The following is a 19,172-nucleotide window of genomic DNA, read 5'->3' as shown; positions in this document are numbered from 1 at the left end:
ACTGGACATCAGCGATGCACAGACAACCTGGCACTGCAAAGGCAGTGCTACTGATTGATATCACGCATCGGCGTTTGAATTGTGACTGAGGTCGTATAAAAGGTGGGCGCCCTGCATGGTGGATTCCTTGCGATAGGCTGGTCCTGCCCCCAACGTACCCAAGCTCCTTTCACAGTTTACAGAGTTGATCTCACCCAAACTACACTTTCTTTGCCTTCCAATCCTCTCAATCGACCTTTACAATGACCGTTTCTGATGTTCGAACTCGCACTTTCTGCTGCTGCATCCCGGCGAGAGCTGGTGTTATCGTGAGTTGGCAGTTTCGTCCTTTAAGATGACCTGTTCTGACTAAAAATCCACAGGTCCTCGCTCTGCTTGGTTTCCTTGGAGGAGGTCTAATTTCTGCTGTGGCTATCATGGGTCTCAAACAATCCCAAGGCCTCGAGAAATCGATGGGCCTCCAAGTCGCTGCATTCATCGTCCTAACGCTCATCTCACTGCTCGGGTAAGAAGCCAGCCTCTACTTGCTTTCCAGCGCCCGTCTAACTGAACGGTTCCTTCTTCAGCTTGGTCGGTGGAATCGCGCGCAAGCTCATCCTCGTCCGAATCTACTTTGGCCTCACCATCTTCCAACTCGCCTTCAGCATGGGCGCTGGCATCTACGCCATCTTCCGCGTCTTCAAGGACACGCCCAACTACATGAGGGAGTGTGAGCTCCCCAACGCCGACAACGCCAAAGACATCAAGGCCACATGTAAACAAGGCATTGACCTCATCAAGGGCTTGATGGTCACTGCATTCATCGTCGCCTGGTTGCTCCAAATGGGATGCTCCGTCGTCGTTCACCGATACATCCGCCAGCTCGAGGATGAGGAGGAGTCGCGATCCATCGTCAAGGATACCGAGACATGGTAAATGCCCACCCAGCGTGACTCTCTTACTCTACTTCCCAGACGATAATGCATACCATACTACGTTGATATCCAAAGAAATACACTTGTTCCTGCTTCTGAAATCTGAATTTCGAGATATGGTCGACCCGAGAAAATATCACTTGAGATTGTTTGAAGGCTTGCCAGATAATCCCATTGATTGAATTACACATACAAGTACACTTGAGACCCATCCGTCCATGTTGATTCTGTATCGCGGTTGTAATTAAGCGAAGCACAAGACCTCGTAGTTCTGGACTTCCTCCTCTCCTCCGCCATAAGGAATGAAAGCACCCTTGAGCTTCTCGCTGGCCTTACCGGGGTGGACTCCACCCTTAATGTTTGCACGAACAACAAAGAGAGGGGTTCCATCAGTGTCAACGCCGCCTTGCACGGGTCGAGCGCCGAGGGCCTGGATGTTGAGTTTGCCAGCGGCAGGGATCCACCTCACAGCACGACTGTCACCGACAAGAATTTCGTATTGAGCGAGCTGCGTCAAACAGGATCAGTGACAAGACGAAGCGAAAATAGAAAGGGCCACTCACATCGACCTCATCATGGGCATAGCCGATGACAGCGCCGGTCTTGAGAGCGGCAGAGGCTTTTCCGGGGGCTAAGCGCAGACGGAAGGTCAGGGGATGAACATTCCCGAGACGGATTCACTGGACTCACTGGTGCTGCCCTTGTGGAAGCCACGGGAAATGTAAAGAACACTGTTGTTCTCCTTTCCACCGGGGATGGCGTTGAATGGAATATTCTTTCCGTCACCCAAAACCCAGTTGACGGGGTCAGAGGACTGGCCGCTTCGGACAGCCATAGTGCGGGCCTGAGCGTCTTCCAGCCACTCTTTCTGTCTAGGATTGAGGATCATCGGGTATGACAATGATGAGATCGATAGCACGGACCTGATCCTTCTTCTTGTCGTAGTGCTTGTAGGCAGCGACAGCGCCACCGACCAAGGCAGCACCACCGACAAGACCACCAGCAAGCTGGAGAAGTAAGTCAATTTCAGGCGGTGATGTCAAACGGTAGGTAACATACACCCAAAAGCTTCTTGCTGTCCTTGTACCACTTCTTGCCACCCTCGCCGTCAGAGTCAGAATCGTTGCCAGACTTCTGAGGTTCAGGGCCTATGACAGCGAATCAGACCTCGGAGAGTAATGAAAGTACATCAGTACTGCGCACCTTGGCCTTGGGTCTTGTTATCGTTGTTCAAAGGTTGCTGGTTCTGGGGAGCCTGGTATGCAGGGGGAGCCTGGTTCTGGTGTCCATGGCTTTGTTGAGGGGGAGGGCAGTGGCCTTGCTGTTGTCCGTGGCCACCACCAGGGATCTTGCCCCAAAGAGCAGGAGTGACATCGGGGGTCCAGTCGCCCTGTCATCGAACAAGTCAGAGATCGCAATCACAACAAAGGGTACGTTCATTCATACCTGTGAGCGATGGGGCTGGATGATCTTGTAGTTAGAGCCTAATCGATATCGACGACGATACAGGACGCGTCAGACTAGTTCAACGTCGAGCATGGGTAGATCAGGGGCCTCACCGTTGTAGGACACAACGTCGCCGTGGTTGTATTGAGTACCAGGTTCCCAGCCGCGAGTCATGATGTCTAGAGATGCAGAGGAGTTAAAGGTGAAAGAGCTTTGAAGTAGAATGCAAAGAGGGAGAGGGTGTTGATTGTCCAGCAACACAGGTCCCCCGTGTTTATATAGGGCTTCGGAAGCATCCAGGCGGCAAAACCATCAAACAGGGGTCTTGCCACAGGATTGGCAAACTGATGAGATATGGAATGCAACGGTCGGAATGGTCCCTATTTTGGCCCGCCGCACTGGTTGCAGAGGCCAAGAGGCCTCACCATCAGCAAGGATGACTGCGAATGACTGTGAATACAAAAGGGTGGAGGTTCATTTTCCGACATATCGATGGAGCTAAGCGTCGGCATATCGATAGATTGCCCATCGTATAATCGAGAAGCAAGTTAGCAATTACCTCAATTGGGAGGCCATGAGGACCGTTGAGTATGTTTTTCGCTGCGATGGGAAGTAGGAGACAAGATGGCTCCGGATCCAACTGTGATAGTTCGGCGATGGCCTTGGAGTTGGACGCCATCTATACGCTCATCTGACCGGTTCCCTGCACAGTGGCTACCTCTAGGCTTTTAGACCATTGTTGACCGCATTTCACTCTGTACAGAAGATACAAAACTACCGCACAAGTCGTCTAGGATGAATGAAAGCAGAGACGAGCACTAATGAGAACACGAGTCGCGTCAAGTAAAAGTCACGTTATCCTGCCCTGTGGTCATGTGACTCATTCACCCCAAAGTGCGCTCGGTCAATGACATTGACAAGGGTCCATCGCTTCGGAGCTACCCCCCGTTACACTTGTTCCTCTTCGTCTTCGTCCCTAGACCTCGAAAAGCCACAAAATGTCGGGTCCAGCAGCTGCAGCAGGAGCTTCCAAGTTCCAAGCGTTCATGAACCACCCAGCAGGTACTCACCACCCGTCGTACGACCGCCATAAGACCTGACGTTTATCCCAATTCGCGTTTGACTGTTTTCAGGACCCAAAACGGTGTTCTTCTGGGCACCTCTGATGAAATGGTGTCTGGTTGCTGCTGGTATCAAGGACTTGACCCGTCCCGCAGACAAGCTCAGCGTTTCCCAAAACCTTGGTGAGTTCCAGCGCCTCGAGTCCCAACCCTTGTGCCTACTGACTCGTCTTGTCCCACGTAGCCCTCGCTGGTACCGGCTTCATCTGGGTTCGCTACTCCCTAGTCATCACCCCAATCAACTACAGTCTTGCAGCAGTTAGTTTCCTCATTACCTTTTCGGTCGGACAGTTGCACTTACGCTGTTATTTCAGGTCAACTTCTTCGTTGGGTTGTCGGGACTCACTCAGCTGGGAAGAATTGCACAGTACGTTCTCCTTCACCTTCCACTATGACCTTCTAATGATATATGTTATTTCAGCTACCGATACAACAACCCAGAATCTGCTACAACGGAGCCTGTCAAGGCATGATTGCGCTCGTTACCCGTATGTATACTGCTATAGACTGTTATAATGTTATACGACTTTTGGATAGAAAAAAGTATCCGTGGATCCTGCACGTCCGTCATCTCATTTTCGTCTTGCCCTGCCCATGTCGCTTGGGTGGTTTATTCGTCTGCCCGCCGCCGCCGTTACCCATCATAGCCTTCCCAGCTTGCCACCACCAACTTGAACCGTCAAAGACCTGATTCGCACTGTCGACGATGTTCTTCATAATCTTCTGAGCTTCGTCAAGATTCTCGGGGATCACCTCGTGAGGAGGCCATTCGTTGGGGCTTTCGAATTTCTTCCAAGGTCGATAGTTGGACGACGGCCTTGCTGCCCTGGTTCGCGGGGCCCCATTTCCCCCATTACCAGACGCTAATTCATTCAACCACCCAGCTGCCTTTGTCCCCAAATTGGCCAGTGCATCCTGAGGGTTTCCTCCCATGCTGTTGACCGCGGCCAGCCATCCTGCTCCGAGACTAAAGGCTGCAAGGAGGGTCCCCCATTTAATCATCCAAATGGTCAACCTGATCAGCCAACTGGTGGTGCGATACAAGCTCGAGAGCGCCAGGTATGCAGCGAGGATTGTTACAATTGGGGGGAGTAGGGTTTGTAAGTCCCATTCCTCTGGGTTCTTGGCCATCAAACCATTAACGAGGCGGAATGCAGTTGCGCATAATGCGAAGGAATGGGAAATAACGGTGAGGATGAAGTTAAAGAGAGCAGGCGGTAGGTTGTCTTCGAGAATATCGAATATGGGGTCGAGAAAACCTGGGACGAGGGCATTAACGACGTCCATGATTGCTGAAAGGCAGTCTGCAGTTGGCCTCACTGCTGCAAGGGGACTCCTCGGTCGCGTGTCAGTTCGTGGGTAAAACACTCTCTCACGTGATGGGAACGCCGATCAACCCCCGCGGACCCAGGATTCCCAAATCGAGTCCGAAAAGACCAAATTAGGTGAGACAAGATCGAGATTTGCTGTTAAGAATTTCTGACAACCCCCCGTTTTTATGTAAGTACTTCCCGTCAAGCAGGCATAAATGCGAAGCCGCCGTCTTCCGATTGGCTGAGACCTCCATAAAAAGGAAATCCAATCCCCCGGGCCGTTTTTTCTCGCGGTAAAACATGTGCAAACAAACGCTCTATAACTGAAGGGAACTTGCTCAAGTTATTCCCCCTCCCAACTCCTTCTCCAACCACTACCTTATCTTTATTTCCCTTAAAGCCCATCCCTTTCCCCACAATGGCTTTGAAGAGGAAACTCGAGGTCGACGTTGAGGATGTTGTCCCCCTCGTACGCTTTTCACTGTTCACTGCCTACAACAATCCTACTCACCGGCGCTCTGCAGAAACAGAAGCAAATGAAGCTTGTCCCCTTCCCCAACTTTGGGAGTGACGAGGACGTTGCAATGGACGTAGAGCCATTCCTCCCCGAGCAGCATCACTTGCGGGTACCTTCCGACGCTAGCGGAACGTCGAGCGCATCTGTATCGCCTCTGTCCTACTCCCGTATGTGTTCCGACGCGTTTGGGAAAGTCCAAACATATTCACAGTCGTTTCCAGCGAACTACCCAACCTATGACCTGCATCCCTCTCCCTTCTTCAACCCCGAGACGGGCTCAGTAGACTCCAACTCGCATTCCTTCTCACATTATTCCGCCCAACCTTCACCTCCCCAGGGCTCTCTCGGTCTCATGCAACCCTCTGCCAATAATTTCGTTCATCATGGGTAAGCTATGCGTCTACTTTTAGGGCGGGAACATGGTCACTGACCCCCCAGTAGTTCAAATTGTACGCAGATACCAAAACTTCGCGTAGCATGCGCTTCTGGTGCAAACGGAAAGCGCACTATGTGGAGTCACTGCGAACAATGCGGCGCTATCCAAATGGTAGACTGCGACTAACTTTTGACAGAATAGGACAGAAGTGCTTCTCGGAGGACGACTAACCTCGGCGCCCAACATGCAACGTCCATTCATCGCTCTTTGACGACTCCGACACTTTGCTCGACCTTTTTCGTTGGACAAAATCCCGTATCCTTATTCCTACTAATCCAGCAGTTATGTATTTCTGGCAGCATCTTTCCTCATCGTCATGACGAAACCGCCGTTCGACTGTATCCTTCTCTCAGCGACACCTCCCCCCACATTCGAACATTCTCTGGCGACTCTCCCTCCATTCGAACCTTCGATCAACTTCTTAGCATCACATCATCCGCCATTGTCATCATTCCAACGTCGCCAAAACACCACGCACCCACCTTATCCATCCATCCACTCCCAATTTGCTTTGTCTATGCACTCATCTTCCATCTGCTGCTTGTTGTCCCTCTCTTTCGACCTTCGTCGTCTGGGCGTCCGTTCGCCGTGTATTTTTATTTTTATTCGCTCTGTGTAACTGTTGACTTTGCATTGTGATATTTTATTTTGCGCCTTTGGATGTGAAGGACAATTGATCGCTTCGCCGAGCGTGTTTGGAGGTGTGAAATAATTGAAGTAGCTGTGCGTTCTGTCCTTTCCGATGTTGGCGAGGTTCCACAGGAAAAGGGAGCTCAGAGTTGACGTCATAAATATTCGGAAGGTCTTCCGTGGCTGTAAGCACTGGTTGAAGAAAGGAACGATAGGGAACACCTCTTCGGAAACCACAGTACTTATCCCGGGATAGTTGTGGGATCTTGCAATAGCACCCTTGATTTGCAACCATCTCCTAATTTTGAGGCACTGGCAGTGGCGAAGTCCGAGTCGAATCTAACAGCAAGTGTGATGGCTGACAAATTGGGCCGACCTAAACGCGACAAGCGCGTGCCTCACACTTTCACAATCGCATTCGCAGTCGAGTCCAAGGCAAATGAACCAAACATCGTTACTTCATTATGAGGCGCCTTGTAAGTCTTCAGCTCTTGTGTGCCATATCTCGCTTTACCATTGATCTCAAAAGGGCCGATACACAGCTTGGATTGGTGCAACACTGCTGGACCTGGTCAACAACATCGTGGACGTTCAGCCTACCGTCTGGGTATCGCCTCCTTCACAGAGAACTTTTCCAATCAGATCGCAGTCGTAGGCCTGCAAGATGAGCGGGTTCTTGTCGAGGATGACTACAGCGATTACCCCGATTTCGTGACACTATGCGAAGCACATCATGGATACCCCGCAACCAACCTCGAATGGCAGCCGGCTTCAGCAAGCACCTATCAATGGACCCAAAAGTCACCAGCGGTCGAATTTCTGGCGACCACGGGAGATGCTTTGCGGATATGGGAGTATTCCAGCGACGCCCCACCTGCAGCATCTAGCTATGTAGGTAGACAATCTCAAGCACCAACTCACAGCCTCACGAACAAAATGACACTCTCTGGGGTGAGTACTCTCGTACTTCTTTCCCCAATGCCCCCGATTTCTTAATCTTTAGCCCAAGCAATCCAAAGTCCAAAGCCAGAATTCTGGCGCACCACTCACCAACTTCTCCTGGAACGAGAAGAATCCCCACTACATAGTCACCTCTTCCATCGATACGACATGCACAGTCTGGAACTTGGATACATCCAGCGCAATGACCCAACTCATTGCCCACGACCGTGAAGTGTACGACGTTGCTTGGCTGCCAGGGTCAACGGATATCTTCGTATCAGTCGGTGCAGATGGGAGCTTGCGCGCTTTCGATCTGCGAAGTCTGGAGCACTCTACTATTCTCTACGAAACCCCAGCTCCAAAGAACGTCCCCCCACCCTCAGCTTCCCCATCAGCCAGTGCTCGTCCTCCCACTTCACCTCTCCTCCGAATTGCATTCAACCCCGCCGACTCGAATTACATGTCGACTTTCCACATGGATGGAAACGAGATTCAGATCCTTGATATGCGAAGTCCAGGCCAGCCGGTGATGGAGCTTAGAGGTCACGCGGCTTCAGTAAACGGTCTGGCATGGGGTGCGGGCGAACACCCTCTCCTAGCAACCTGCGGTAAGCGTCTGCTTATCTTACAGTCTTCAACGGCGCCTTACTCAACTCTCATAACTCGTAGCTGATGACTGCCAAGTCCTGCTCTGGGATCTCTCCAACTATACCCAAGGTCCAGCTTCACCACGCAGCGCAGGTTCTCGCCTCAACTCGCCTCGTCCCGACGCCAAGAAGAAAGTCATCTCAGATCCTTTCATGGCTTATACAGCCAGTAGCCAAGTCACCAATTTGGCCTGGTCTCCTGTGATCCAGGGTCTACAGATGAACACGGGTCACTCGACAAGTACCGGGGAATGGCTGGCAATCGCCTGCGGAAAGTCGATAAAGGCTCTCAAAGTCTAAACGATCAGCTTCCTTAATATCCTCGTTGGCGTTCGATGGACAGCAGCTCTGCGCTCTTCGTCTGCATCCGGGCGATGTCTCTTGCTTCCCTTGGAATATTTACAACTCTTCTGGCTTTTTTCGTGTAATCTATACCCAGCTTTCGTGTTCGAATTCAATTCCAGCTGTCTAAACCTGAACCCTGCACATCATGCACAGGTGACTGGTGACCCTCGCATCTACAGGCTTGAAGCGCCCAAGTTGGAACAGAAATAGTACACCAGACCCAATCGAACACTAGCATTAAGCAGAACAACCCAAAGAAGGGGGTATAACGGTATTTTACATATGTACAAGCAACAGACGATGTGAAGAATAGCAACACTATGAATTACACAAGCATTCCCCTAAAAAAGCAAAGCGGTCTTGTCAGCACCAAACCTCATCTCCGAAATACCATGATAGAAACAACTTACACAATACCAGCAGTTTGCAAGGTTGCCAAAAATCCGCAGATCATAGCTGAAGCAGCAATGGTCGCGATAGTTTTCTGTTTCGAAGGTGCAAGTGCTCCAAGAACACCAATCTGGATACCGAGCGATCCCAAGTTGGCAAATCCACAGAGGGCATATGAGGCGATCGTGAATGCGCGTAGAGAAAGTGGGTTCTCGCTCTTCATGAGCTCTTGAAGCTCAAGGTAGGCGGCGAATTCGTTGGCGACGAGCTTAGTGGCCAAGAGGCGGGACACTTGCAGGATTTCGCTTCGAGGGACGCCGATGAGGAAAGTAACGGGGTAAAAGAGGTAGCTGAGGACGAGTTGAAGCGTGAGGTTGGCGATTCCGAAGCCACGACCGATCCAGGTCAAGAGACCGTTGATCCTGAAAACGAGCGTTGAACTGGTTGCGCTGTGCCTAGCACTAAAGAAAACTTACATTGCAACAAGTGAAATAACAGTCAGGACGTTCGTACTGCACGGGCGATCAGTTCTCCTCCTGTTCATCTGGATCCATGGCGCTGCGCTTACAAAATATATCCGGCGACGACAAGACCAAAGATAGCACCTTTGCTGAAAGCATGGAGAGCATTGGCCTATTGAACAGCAGTTAGTCAACCTTGTACAGGGAGACAATAAAAGTCATACCGGCTTCTCCTTATCATTATCACCAAGATCGACAGTAACACGTCCACGAGTGATGGGCTCGTCCAATTCTGGGACCCGCATCTTGCTGATCGCCATCGAAGCGGGGATACTCATCACTGAAGATGTGACAAGGTTCTCAGCGGGTACACCGAGCAACACGTATGCACCAAAGACAGAGCCAGCGATAGTCGAGAATCCGGAGGTCATGCACAAATCTGATGAGAGAATGTGGTCAGAGGATGCCTCGTTCGTGTTGAAGTGAGTGGCACTAACGGAGCTCAGATTCAGTCATCACTGGCATTCATTGTCAGTGATAGATCGTCCCCAAGGCAGGAGAGAGAACATACAATCAACATAGGGCTTTACCAGACAGGCTGATTCACCCTGTCCGACCCAAGGAGAAGCAGAAGCAACGACAGCTTCAGCACCGGAGACACCCATGATCTTGTAGAAGAACCAAGCGCTTGTTGAAAAGGTTAGTACATAGCATCTCAACATGATCCGCAGAAATTGCTCCTCACAACTTGCTGATCACCCATTGCATGACACCAAGGTAGTACATCATTTGCACAAATGCAATGAAGAAGATGATGGTGGATAGCTACGCATGGTGGGAAATGAGAATCGAATCGTTCCTCTGTGGGAAGTGAAAGACGTACGACGTTGACGAAGAACCAATTATTGTCCACGGGAAAATCAGTGAAGAAGAACCTGGCACCAATCAAGGCTTGACCAAGGAAGTCTTCTGCGAGCTGAGCTATCCATCGGAAGATAGAGAAACCAGCGCCAGTCTTCAGAACGAAGAGCGCGATAACTTGTTGCAAGAACAAGCCCACAATTACGGTAGGCCTTAATATAGAGTTTAGTCAGTTGCCAGCAACGACGGCGGGTGTGAGAGGTTTATCACGAACCATGGGACATGCGAACGGTGTTTGGACGAAATCCAGAATGCCAGTTGGAAGACGAAGAGGCCGAGGACGTTGATAGCGCGGTCGCCATAGGTCGAGCCCTGTCGAATTCATTTTAAGAATGAGGGAATGAGAAGGTTACGGGACTGATTACCTCTTCAAGCCTAAAGCCAAATGCCGTGCCGAAAACGATGGCAAGAAGGCAGAGCCACCCGACGGATAGTCTCAGCCAATAGGGAAGTCTGTACCAAGGGTCCTGGATAACAGGGTTCCAAACACTCTCTACTGGCCGGGTAACGATGCGATTAGGGATGAAGCGGAATGCGATGATGCTAACCAAGAGAGTAAGCGACGAAATGAATCCATTCTGACCGAATTGACGCACAGAATGAAACCCCAAGCGAATAGAGTTTGCACAATCCTGATAAATAGTGGTGAGGGCGAAGATGCTCCTGGTCGACAATGAAACGCACCATCGATGCCTGGTTGCGGTCAAAACAGTCGCAGTGATCCACCACCCGAGTATGACAGCCGCAACTCCTGCCAGAATATAAGGGCGGAATCGGGAGTAGAACGACCGTTTGTCTTCGTCCTTCCCATTGGGATCAATAGCCTCCTGCGTCACAACCTCGGGGTCGTGAACTGAGCCTGCTTTACCCTTCTCCAACGAATCGGACGTCGACGTCTTTGACCTTTGCCGCTGGACAGGCTTCTCGTCGATCTCTTGCTGAGCTATCACACCCGCTGCTAGTAATGTCATAGTCGATGAGGGCCGAAGAGGGAGGGAGCAAGGAGAAAAAGGGATAAAGGCAACGGGCCCTGGAAAAGAACCAACGGAAGCCCCAGGGGACGAAGGTCGGGTCAGACGATCAAGGTTACTGCATGTGGCGGACCTGGGTATATATAGATTGAGGATGTCAGCGTTACCTGAATGGAAGCAAGTGTGGTGGGATGATAAACACTGTGTCAAACCAGATGGCACATGTGGCTACTGCCTCCACTTGGATCCATGGCATGCTTTTGCCCATCTCGGCCCAGTTTTAGGTCCATACTATTTTCAATCCAAAGAGGTCCGTTGGTACCACTGCCGACTCGGTTAGCAGCCCGTTCTCGCCTCTCCTTTTGGGCGTTTCCCAGCGCAGAGAGAAGAACGCGAGCGGTACTGCCTCGATTGCATTCGAACGTTATGTTCACTGTACAATTATCTTCTCTGGGTTGAAACAGATCGATGCTCTGATGTGCGAAGCATGAGAACACTAATTCAACCGATATCTGTCAGTGTCAAGCGTCCTTTTCGAGGAGCGAGCCATATGAACTTCGGTATGTAACATGTGTATCCGCTTGTGAAAAAGCTCACCACTCTTTTATCGGAATGTCAACAGTCTCCAGGACTGGTTCATGTGATGGGCACTGCATTGACGAGGCAATCGGTGCAGCCAAGAACCGATGCTCCAATGGCATTATGATTTCATGTCGACTGTGAAAGCGGGGTTGGGTGAAGCTCCGGGCGGGGCTACCAACGGGACAAGGAAGCACAAGACACGGGAGACCCACAGCTGATGGTTGTAGATTGACGCCATGTGGGGACATGCGGCCAATGGACGGGAAAGGCTTGCGGGAAACCTGAGCCAAGCTCGAGAGTGCATGCGGTATGAAACAAGCTCTAGCATACAACCAACCACACAAAGTAGCCAGAGGGGCAAGAAGAGCGATAACACCCCCTTGTAGCAGCGCAAGTCGACAAAGTCGACAGCAAATCACAGCGAACGAGACGAGAAAGACAGCGAATACGGAGAGGCCATTTGGTGAGGCCCATTGTTTGAGACGGAGACAGACAACGTCGAAGATCATTCACTCGGTGTCCAGAGCCGTCGTGGAAGTCGTTGGTCGTCGCCTTACCATCAAGTACCCACGGTGCTGATTACGCCAGGACACATCGAGCTCAACAAGTCAGCGCTCTCAACGTTCAACGTTCAACAGCCAGACGACATCAATGGTTGACATCCAGATTCTCAGTGATCTTCACCTTGAATTTGAACGAGGAGAAGACCCCTTGTACACGTTCGACTTTCCTGCTTGTGCCCCCAATCTCGCCTTGCTCGGCGACATCGGATGGACACGAGATGAACGGCTATTCGTCTGGCTAGAGTTCCAGCTGACGCGCTTTGAACGCGTCTTTTTCGTCTCCGGGAACCACGAGCCGTTTATCAGGACATTGGTGCGTCGGTATCCCGAGCCGAACAGCGAACTCCCCTAACTCCCGCTGCACCGATTCCAGGCGGAGAACGAGACATCTCTGGAGGGATTCGCATCCAAATCTGTCGAAGCCCGCGAAGTCGACAAGTCCAGGGGAGAATTCATATTCCTCAACAGGAGGCGATATGACATCGCTCCTGATGTGACCATACTTGGATGTACACTATGGGCGGCGCTCGACCAAGATAAGCTCGACATTCTCTCCTGGGCCGTCAACGACTTCGCCCGGATTACCAACTTTAAACCAACGGACTATATTCAAGCCCATGAGGCGGACGTCAGTTGGCTGAAGGGTTCCGTTGAGACCATCCGCGAAGAGGATCCTGCCAAAAAGGTCGTAGTCTTCACACACCATGCCCCAACGGTTCAAGGTACTGGGAATCCCAAGTACGATGGCGGGATACTTAGCAGTGCCTTTGCGACTGAATTGACCACGACTTCCTGGTGGGGTCCTCCGATTGTCCTTTGGGCGTTCGGGCATACGCATTGGTGCTGTAACTTTGAAAAAAATGGTGTCAAAATCTTCAGCAATCAGCGCGGATATGGCAAGGGTGCGGAGGGTTTTGACGAAACAAAGGTTATCTCTGTGTAACTTGATTCTGAAAATAAACAGTCAGTACCAGGAATCGAACTTGTGTACTACAAGTTAGGCTCGGCAAATGCCGAGACGCCTATTAACTCTGATCGAGTCAATTGTCTTGCCCCTCAAACCTATACCTCTGGATCTTTCTGCTTTTTCTTCTGACGATACCAGGGTTTACAAATGGCTTTGGAAAACCGAGATCCCCCGGCCTGGAGTCCACCACACCCCTCCATCTCTTCCTCCACACCGTTGGTGCTCTACAATTCATTAACGAAGACCAAGACTCCGTTCATCCCTGTAGATCCTTCAGGTCGCAAAGTAACTTGGTATTGCTGTGGACCAACAGTATATGACGCTGGTCACCTTGGCCATGCAAGAAACTACCTCACGACTGATGTTCTTCGTCGGATAATGAGAGATTACTTCGGCTACGAAGTCGAGTTTGTTCAAAACGTCACTGATGTCGACGACAAGGTCTGTTAAATCTAGAACTTGCGGTCTAACATCTAACGCAATTCACCCAAAGATCATAAAACGAGCTCGTGAACAACATTTTCTCGCAAAGTACAAAGCCGATCACCCAAAAATCGACTCACAGGTGCTAGCGGATACCAGACTAGCATACGACAAATATGCTCAAGATACGGCCGGCTTCCCCCACGATACTGTCTCGATAGAGCAACTGCCAGAATGGATGACGACTCAAAAAACACTCTTGGAGAGCCCTATCCTTGACGAAACCCAGACGATCTTCAAAGTCCGAATCCTTGCTCTCGACAGCGTAGCAAAAGCCCTCCGCGATGCCCAGAACAATCCTTCTCCAGATCCCTCGCAATTCTGGCCACTAGTCGACAGCGTCCTCTCCATTTACCTCGGGGATGTTAAGAAAAGCGAAATATCACCGGATCAGCACGCCATTTTCGCCGATTATGCTGCGTACTGGGAGAACCACTTTAATGAGGATTTGCGAACGCTCAACATTCTCCCCCCGACTGTAACAACCCGCGTCAGCGAGTTTATTCCGGAGAACATTGCGTTTGTTCAGCAAATTATTGACAATGGGTTCGCATACGCTATCCCTGGTGGGACGGTCTATTTCGACGTGGATGCGTTCGAGAGGGCTGGGCACTATTATGCAAAGTTGGAACCAGGAAATAGGAAAGGTGAAGCCAAGCAGGAGGAGGACACACCCGCTGTCGAGGCACCCACCAATGTCGCTACCACATCGGAGGCAGAGATTCAGAACGAGAAGGCTCAGAAACGAAGTCCCCGAGACTTTGCGTTGTGGAAGAAGAGTCGAGTTGGCGAGCCTGGTTGGGAAAGCCCTTGGGGCTACGGTGCGCTCTCTTGTCCCATTGGCAGTATGTGATCCTCATGACCTTCGAATAGGCCGCCCTGGGTGGCACATTGAGTGTTCAGCGATGGCCAGTCAAGTTTTGGGAGCACAGTTCGATATCCATTCAGGTGGAATTGATCTGGCATTTCCCCACCACGACAACGAACTAGCGCAATCCGAAGCTTACTGGCACAAGAACCCGAAGGAATCGCGAGGGCCTGTTCAATGGGTGAACTATTTCATCCACATGGGTCACCTTTCCATCGCTGGTAGCAAGATGTCAAAATCCTTGAAGAACTTTATCAGTATCAGGGATGCTTTGGCAAGTGGCGATTGGACTGCGAGGAAGCTGCGTATTCTTTTCATGATGGGTGGATGGAAAGGCGGTCTGGAAATATCTCAAAACTTCAGGGCTGAAGTCGATCTTTGGGAGAAGACCGTTACGAACTTCTTCTCGAACGTGGAGGCACTTACACGGGAGTCGGAGACGAGCGGTGGACCCCGCCCAAGGCATTTGTTCAGGTCGCAAGAGAAGCAGCTCTTCACCGAGTACGTCTGTTTTCCGTGTCGACGGTGTGTTCAGTAGACCTGATCGTGTCGCAGTCTCGAAACCGCCCAAAAAGATCTTCATGTCGCGTTGTGCGATTCATTCAACACTGGCTCAGCGCTTTCCACCATCCTCGATCTCATCAGCAAGACTAACACCTACCTCAAGGAGAATCAAAAGTCAGCTAGCAACCCCGACGCCTACTTCTCCCTCACAGCCGTCAGGGAGGTCGCGCGATGGGTAACAAAGATGCTTCGCATCTTTGGTTTGTCAACTTCCGCGGACCTCATTGGTTGGGGCACAGACGCGCCCGCCGGTCCCGACGGTGCACAGAACAAAGAAGCCGTCGCCCTCCCATATGTACAAGCCTTGTCGCGATTCCGAGACCAAGTCAAGTCACTTGCCCTCGTCAATAAGACCATCCCTGTCTGCCAAGAACTCCTTCAACTCTGCGACAGCCTTCGAGATGACCAGCTTCTCCACCTTGGTGTCTCTCTCGAAGATAGGGATAGTTCGATAGGAGAACCAGCTCTTATCAAGTTTGGAGATCCCGCTGAACTACTCGCTGCCCGTGAAGCCAAGGTACAGGCACAACTCGAGAAAGAGGCGAAGAAAGCTGCTGCTAAAGCAGAGGCCGAGCGATTAGAGAGGGAGAAGGCGGAGAAGGCGCGGGTGAGGCCTCAGGATATGTTCAGGACGGAGGAGTACTCGGAGTGGGACGAGGACGGTCTTCCCACGAAGGACGCCCAGGGCGAGGAGGTGACCAAGTCAAAGAAGAAGACCTTGAAGAAGGCTTGGGACAAGCAGAAGAAGTTGTACGAGACTCAGCTGGCAAAGGATGCTGCTGATGCGAAGGGCTGAATGTTTTAACGTACAGATATGTAAATGTATTGGTATGTAGAACAGAAATACCGAAGGCTTTAGGATGAGTGTGGCGATGACGGCTTGCAGTGTGAAATTGGGCGAAGGCGCCCACACTGGGGCATATACTTACCGTAAGCATGGTATGTTGACTCTAACTCTCATCACCGTTTTCACCCTCCTGGTTCAATGCATCTCAGTGACCGGTAAAGGGCCACGACCGTTGGTCCTATGGCACGGGTTAGGTACGTATACAAGCCTCTCAAGGTAATGTCCAAGCAAAATGCTCACCACTCATGCAGGAGATTCCTATGCATCACCCGGAATGCTGGAGTTTGTGCAGTTGATCAAGGGTGTACATCCAGGAATCTTCGTCCATTCCGTGTATATCTCAGAGAAATTGGAAGATGACCGAAAGGCTGGCTTCGTGCGTCTGAGTGAGTGGAGAGGGGAATGGGGAGGCTGACTGCGATACAACCAACTTGTAGTACGGGAACGTGAATGAACAAATTGCCCTCGTCGCCGACCAGCTTGCCTCAATACCTGAACTCGAAGGTGGATTCGACGCATTAGGGTTCTCCCAAGGTAGGCATTAATATCCTTTGATCATGAGGCGAGATGACACTCATTGTGAATTGTTTAGGTGGACAGTTCCTTAGAGCCTATGTCGAACGGTACAACACCCCACAGGTTCACAACCTCATCACATTCGGTTCGCAGCACATGGGGATTTCTGATATTCCCGTATGTGCTCGCTACGACTTCCTTTGTCAAGTAGCACGTCGAGCAGCGAAAGGGGCGGTCTACGGGGGTTGGGCACAAAACAACCTTGTTCAGGTACGCAAAGAGCTTCAGTGCATCGGCGAACCTTCCATGAACGTCTCCACAGGCACAATACTTCCGCGACCCGACCAACTACAAAACGTACCTAGAAGCCAACCATTTCCTCACATCTATCAACAATGAACGTCCCGACGCCCGAAATGCGACCTACGCGAACAACTTGGCGTCTTTGAACAAGCTGGTCCTTGTACTCTTCACGGAGGATAAGACTGTTGTTCCCAAGGAGAGCTCCTGGTTCGGGTCGGAGCCGGTCCCTGAAGACGACTCAGGGTCAGGATCGGTATCACAGCAACTTTTGTCGATCGAGAAGCAGATCATTCCTATGCGGTTGCAACCGCTATACAAAGAAGACTGGATTGGGCTGCGAAAGTTGGATGAGCGAGGCGATGTGGTTCTCGAGACTTGTCAGGGGGAGCATATGGAAATTGGGGAGTGTTGGGAGCGCATAGTGAGGGGATTCGCCGGTGGACAGATGGGATAGTGACGGGTGCTAGTTTTTTCTGCAATATCCATGAATCTCTTCATTCAATAATGAGACTGATCAAGGGGCCTTGAACTTGGAAGTTGAATGGGTGCCACTGCCAAAAAGGGAAAAACCATCACGTGAGAAAAGCGCAAACAGAGAGTTTGGCGAATGGGAAACAATTGCTTGTCTTTCCGTAACTCGTTGAAGGCGGCGCCGTTCGACGACCTCAAGGCCAGGGATTGTTCCCAACGACATGGACACACCGACGACGCAGCTTGGCCACAGCCGAAGAAGGCTCACCAGGACTGGTCACGTCGTCGGTGACGAGAGTACCGCGACCACTGCGTCAAGCCTGCAGGCTGGGCCATCCCGTCTACCAGAGCTCACCCAGCTCATGGATGTCGAGTTCAGCGACCTGGACAAGTCTTCCGATGAACTGGGAAGTGACGACCACGCCACACCAAGACTAAGAGCATCGAAGCTACCAGGGGAAAGCGAAACCCAGAAGCCTGTGGATCGTCTACGCGCTCTCCTTGCTCGCGTTCCCAATGGCTCCCCTTCGACTACCCCTGTGGCAACTCGACCTCCCCACTCTCTGGCGACGTACGAATCGGACTCAGATGCAATGGACACCACACATGCAACTGCAGCACCCAGCGAGGCCCAAACCAGTCTTCGCGGCGTTTTTTCTCATGCTCTGCGACCTCCAGGCGATACTCCTCAAAAACCTCGGCCACGGCGGAATAGCATTGATACGAGTGAAGTGGAGAGTCCCAGGACTGAAAGGGCTAAGCACAAGGCGAAACGGAAGAGCTTGAGCGACGAAGAGGTTGAAAACTCATATCGTGTGTCGCCTTCACTACTTGGGCTCCCCACGCCGTCTGAAACTTTCCCTGCAGGAACGTCTCAAGACACACCAGCCTCCGCAATCAAGGGCAAAGGGACAGCTTTAACGTCGCTCGAGGTTCTCCGCCAGCGAATTATGAACCACTCCAAGGCCGAACACCATGATCGCTCGCAGTCGCCGACGAAGCGTACGTTGCACCCGTGGCGCCCCTCCAACAGCAAGCTGACGGATTTCCTTGCTTCAGAGGACCTGAGCGACGATACAGCGGAGCTTCTACGGGAACTCAACTCTTCGCGAACCTCCCCTCCGGCAGCAACAAGCACCCCGCACCATTCGCTCCAGATGTCTCAATTCCAGATGCAATCCAGTAAGCCACTTGATCATTCTACTTGCACCTTGGGCTTATGTTCATCCAGATCTTCTCGACCATGATTCTGAAATGCAGAGGGCATTCGATGTTGCTGATAGTTACGAATTCCCGACAGGCATTGCAGAGCCGGGCAATGCGTCAGAAGCGAATCCCAATGTGGATTTCCCCAGCTCACCAGAATCAGACCGTCAATCTGTGATACCTCAACCCACCACCACCCCCTCAAGACCAGGTGCGGCAGATCTCCATCTATCCCGAACCATCCCCGCTGACAGGGTTTAAGTTTCATTCCCACAGACTTCCACAAGCCACACACCGTTGAACGACAGTAAGTGGCGGTTATCTCTACATGATCACGCCACTCAATCCCCCACTAGGATCGCCTTCCATTCGCAACGCCTCCAAGGCAACCTCTTCATCTCCCAAATCGCCCGGAAACCTAACACAAGAACGATCCACGAGTTCCTTGTCCCGTGCAGGGTCTCGTTCCTCACTCACCGCGAGAACACTAACACCACGGACCAGAGTCGTTTCTTCTCCCCGTTTATCTGATGCATCCTCTTCCCGCAGTAGTTCATTCTCGCAAGCGGATTGTAAGTCGCGAGTACTACGCAGAAGCGTTCACAACTTACGACGAATTCATAGATCGAGAGCGACTTCGAGAACTAGATCAAGATGAAGCGCATCGACGCGAACGGGAGTGGAACAAGCCCAACAGGACCTTATCCCGTCCCACCTCGAGTCTCAGCTTGAATTCCACCAAACGAGA

At 51.4% G+C, this 19,172-nt stretch overlaps 11 protein-coding genes across 11 annotated transcripts; 8 read left to right on the top strand and 3 right to left on the bottom strand.

Annotated features, from left to right (window-relative positions):
* Positions 1-134: 134 nt before the first annotated feature.
* On the top strand, positions 135-1,015 carry CC1G_07379 (hypothetical protein). Its single transcript, XM_001830412.2, has 3 exons — positions 135-308; positions 363-505; positions 567-1,015. Exons 1-3 carry the CDS (start codon positions 243-245, stop codon positions 913-915), a joined length of 558 nt encoding a protein of 185 aa, XP_001830464.1. The 5' UTR covers positions 135-242; the 3' UTR covers positions 916-1,015.
* A 47-nt stretch (positions 1,016-1,062) lies between these two features.
* CC1G_07378 (hypothetical protein) lies at positions 1,063-2,579 on the bottom strand. Its single transcript, XM_001830411.2, has 8 exons — positions 2,474-2,579; positions 2,361-2,398; positions 2,118-2,304; positions 1,974-2,062; positions 1,838-1,921; positions 1,605-1,782; positions 1,478-1,545; positions 1,063-1,422 (listed from the first exon to the last, which is right to left on the bottom strand). The coding sequence occupies exons 1-8, from the start codon at positions 2,532-2,534 to the stop codon at positions 1,159-1,161; spliced, it is 969 nt and encodes a 322-aa protein (XP_001830463.1). The 5' UTR covers positions 2,535-2,579; the 3' UTR covers positions 1,063-1,158.
* A 779-nt stretch (positions 2,580-3,358) lies between these two features.
* On the top strand, positions 3,359-3,954 carry CC1G_07377 (hypothetical protein; the record flags this gene model as incomplete). The annotated part of the gene is made up of 5 exons (XM_001830410.1): positions 3,359-3,422; positions 3,494-3,604; positions 3,666-3,739; positions 3,796-3,848; positions 3,903-3,954. The coding sequence occupies 5 exons, from the start codon at positions 3,359-3,361 to the stop codon at positions 3,952-3,954; spliced, it is 354 nt and encodes a 117-aa protein (XP_001830462.1).
* Positions 3,955-3,999: 45 nt separating this feature from the next.
* CC1G_07376 (hypothetical protein) lies at positions 4,000-4,768 on the bottom strand (the record flags this gene model as incomplete). Its single annotated transcript, XM_001830409.2, has 2 exons — positions 4,000-4,037; positions 4,120-4,768. The coding sequence occupies 2 exons, from the start codon at positions 4,766-4,768 to the stop codon at positions 4,000-4,002; spliced, it is 687 nt and encodes a 228-aa protein (XP_001830461.2).
* Positions 4,769-5,212: 444 nt separating this feature from the next.
* CC1G_07375 (hypothetical protein) lies at positions 5,213-5,702 on the top strand (the record flags this gene model as incomplete). The annotated part of the gene is made up of 3 exons (XM_001830408.2): positions 5,213-5,263; positions 5,319-5,478; positions 5,533-5,702. The coding sequence occupies 3 exons, from the start codon at positions 5,213-5,215 to the stop codon at positions 5,700-5,702; spliced, it is 381 nt and encodes a 126-aa protein (XP_001830460.2).
* Positions 5,703-7,313: 1,611 nt separating this feature from the next.
* Positions 7,314-8,266, top strand: CC1G_07374 (WD-repeat-containing protein; the record flags this gene model as incomplete). Its single annotated transcript, XM_001830407.1, has 3 exons — positions 7,314-7,328; positions 7,381-7,927; positions 7,989-8,266. The coding sequence occupies 3 exons, from the start codon at positions 7,314-7,316 to the stop codon at positions 8,264-8,266; spliced, it is 840 nt and encodes a 279-aa protein (XP_001830459.1).
* Positions 8,267-8,522: 256 nt separating this feature from the next.
* CC1G_07373 (H+/nucleoside cotransporter) lies at positions 8,523-11,154 on the bottom strand. Its single transcript, XM_001830406.2, has 13 exons — positions 10,768-11,154; positions 10,680-10,715; positions 10,449-10,626; positions 10,298-10,395; positions 10,046-10,235; positions 9,908-9,987; positions 9,734-9,849; positions 9,660-9,680; positions 9,387-9,601; positions 9,270-9,334; positions 9,178-9,213; positions 8,722-9,123; positions 8,523-8,652 (listed from the first exon to the last, which is right to left on the bottom strand). Exons 1-13 carry the CDS (start codon positions 11,052-11,054, stop codon positions 8,637-8,639), a joined length of 1,740 nt encoding a protein of 579 aa, XP_001830458.1. The 5' UTR covers positions 11,055-11,154; the 3' UTR covers positions 8,523-8,636.
* A 1,133-nt stretch (positions 11,155-12,287) lies between these two features.
* CC1G_14215 (hypothetical protein) lies at positions 12,288-13,142 on the top strand (the record flags this gene model as incomplete). Its single annotated transcript, XM_002911636.1, has 2 exons — positions 12,288-12,512; positions 12,573-13,142. The coding sequence occupies 2 exons, from the start codon at positions 12,288-12,290 to the stop codon at positions 13,140-13,142; spliced, it is 795 nt and encodes a 264-aa protein (XP_002911682.1).
* Positions 13,143-13,313: 171 nt separating this feature from the next.
* On the top strand, positions 13,314-15,877 carry CC1G_14214 (cysteinyl-tRNA synthetase; the record flags this gene model as incomplete). Its single annotated transcript, XM_002911635.1, has 4 exons — positions 13,314-13,607; positions 13,660-14,470; positions 14,523-15,018; positions 15,073-15,877. The coding sequence occupies 4 exons, from the start codon at positions 13,314-13,316 to the stop codon at positions 15,875-15,877; spliced, it is 2,406 nt and encodes an 801-aa protein (XP_002911681.1).
* A 145-nt stretch (positions 15,878-16,022) lies between these two features.
* CC1G_07370 (palmitoyl-protein thioesterase) lies at positions 16,023-17,247 on the top strand (the record flags this gene model as incomplete). The annotated part of the gene is made up of 5 exons (XM_001830403.2): positions 16,023-16,122; positions 16,180-16,304; positions 16,366-16,462; positions 16,521-16,714; positions 16,767-17,247. 5 exons carry the CDS (start codon positions 16,023-16,025, stop codon positions 17,199-17,201), a joined length of 951 nt encoding a protein of 316 aa, XP_001830455.2. The 3' UTR covers positions 17,202-17,247.
* A 192-nt stretch (positions 17,248-17,439) lies between these two features.
* Positions 17,440-18,955, top strand: CC1G_07369 (hypothetical protein; the record flags this gene model as incomplete). The annotated part of the gene is made up of 6 exons (XM_001830402.1): positions 17,440-18,031; positions 18,086-18,220; positions 18,278-18,400; positions 18,450-18,635; positions 18,701-18,731; positions 18,781-18,955. 6 exons carry the CDS (start codon positions 17,440-17,442, stop codon positions 18,953-18,955), a joined length of 1,242 nt encoding a protein of 413 aa, XP_001830454.1.
* Positions 18,956-19,172: the final 217 nt, after the last annotated feature.

Source organism: Coprinopsis cinerea (genome assembly GCF_000182895.1).
Source record: "Coprinopsis cinerea okayama7#130 chromosome 3 map unlocalized cont3.3, whole genome shotgun sequence".
Taxonomy (NCBI): Eukaryota; Fungi; Basidiomycota; class Agaricomycetes; order Agaricales; family Psathyrellaceae; genus Coprinopsis; species Coprinopsis cinerea.
The sequence above is the reverse complement of the archived record's forward strand: the minus strand, read 5'-3'. Positions and strand labels throughout refer to the sequence as shown.

Excerpts from the sequence above, each read along its gene's own strand:
- CC1G_07379 (XM_001830412.2), top strand. The coding sequence starts at position 243 with ATGACCGTTTCTGATGTTCGAACTCGCACTTTCTGCTGCTGCATCCCG. Across the intron at positions 309-362 it reads CGGCGAGAGCTGGTGTTATC|GTCCTCGCTCTGCTTGGTTT; the intron begins GTGAGTTGGCAG and ends AAAAATCCACAG. Across the intron at positions 506-566 it reads ACGCTCATCTCACTGCTCGG|CTTGGTCGGTGGAATCGCGC; the intron begins GTAAGAAGCCAG and ends TTCCTTCTTCAG.
- CC1G_07378 (XM_001830411.2), bottom strand. The coding sequence starts at position 2,534 with ATGACTCGCGGCTGGGAACCTGGTACTCAATACAACCACGGCGACGTT. Across the intron at positions 2,305-2,360 it reads TCCAGCCCCATCGCTCACAG|GGCGACTGGACCCCCGATGT; the intron begins GTATGAATGAAC and ends GTTCGATGACAG. Across the intron at positions 1,922-1,973 it reads ACAGCAAGAAGCTTTTGGGT|CTTGCTGGTGGTCTTGTCGG; the intron begins GTATGTTACCTA and ends TTACTTCTCCAG.
- CC1G_07373 (XM_001830406.2), bottom strand. The coding sequence starts at position 11,054 with ATGACATTACTAGCAGCGGGTGTGATAGCTCAGCAAGAGATCGACGAG. Across the intron at positions 10,716-10,767 it reads ACCGCAACCAGGCATCGATG|GATTGTGCAAACTCTATTCG; the intron begins GTGCGTTTCATT and ends ACTATTTATCAG. Across the intron at positions 10,236-10,297 it reads CACCGTTCGCATGTCCCATG|GCCTACCGTAATTGTGGGCT; the intron begins GTTCGTGATAAA and ends CTCTATATTAAG.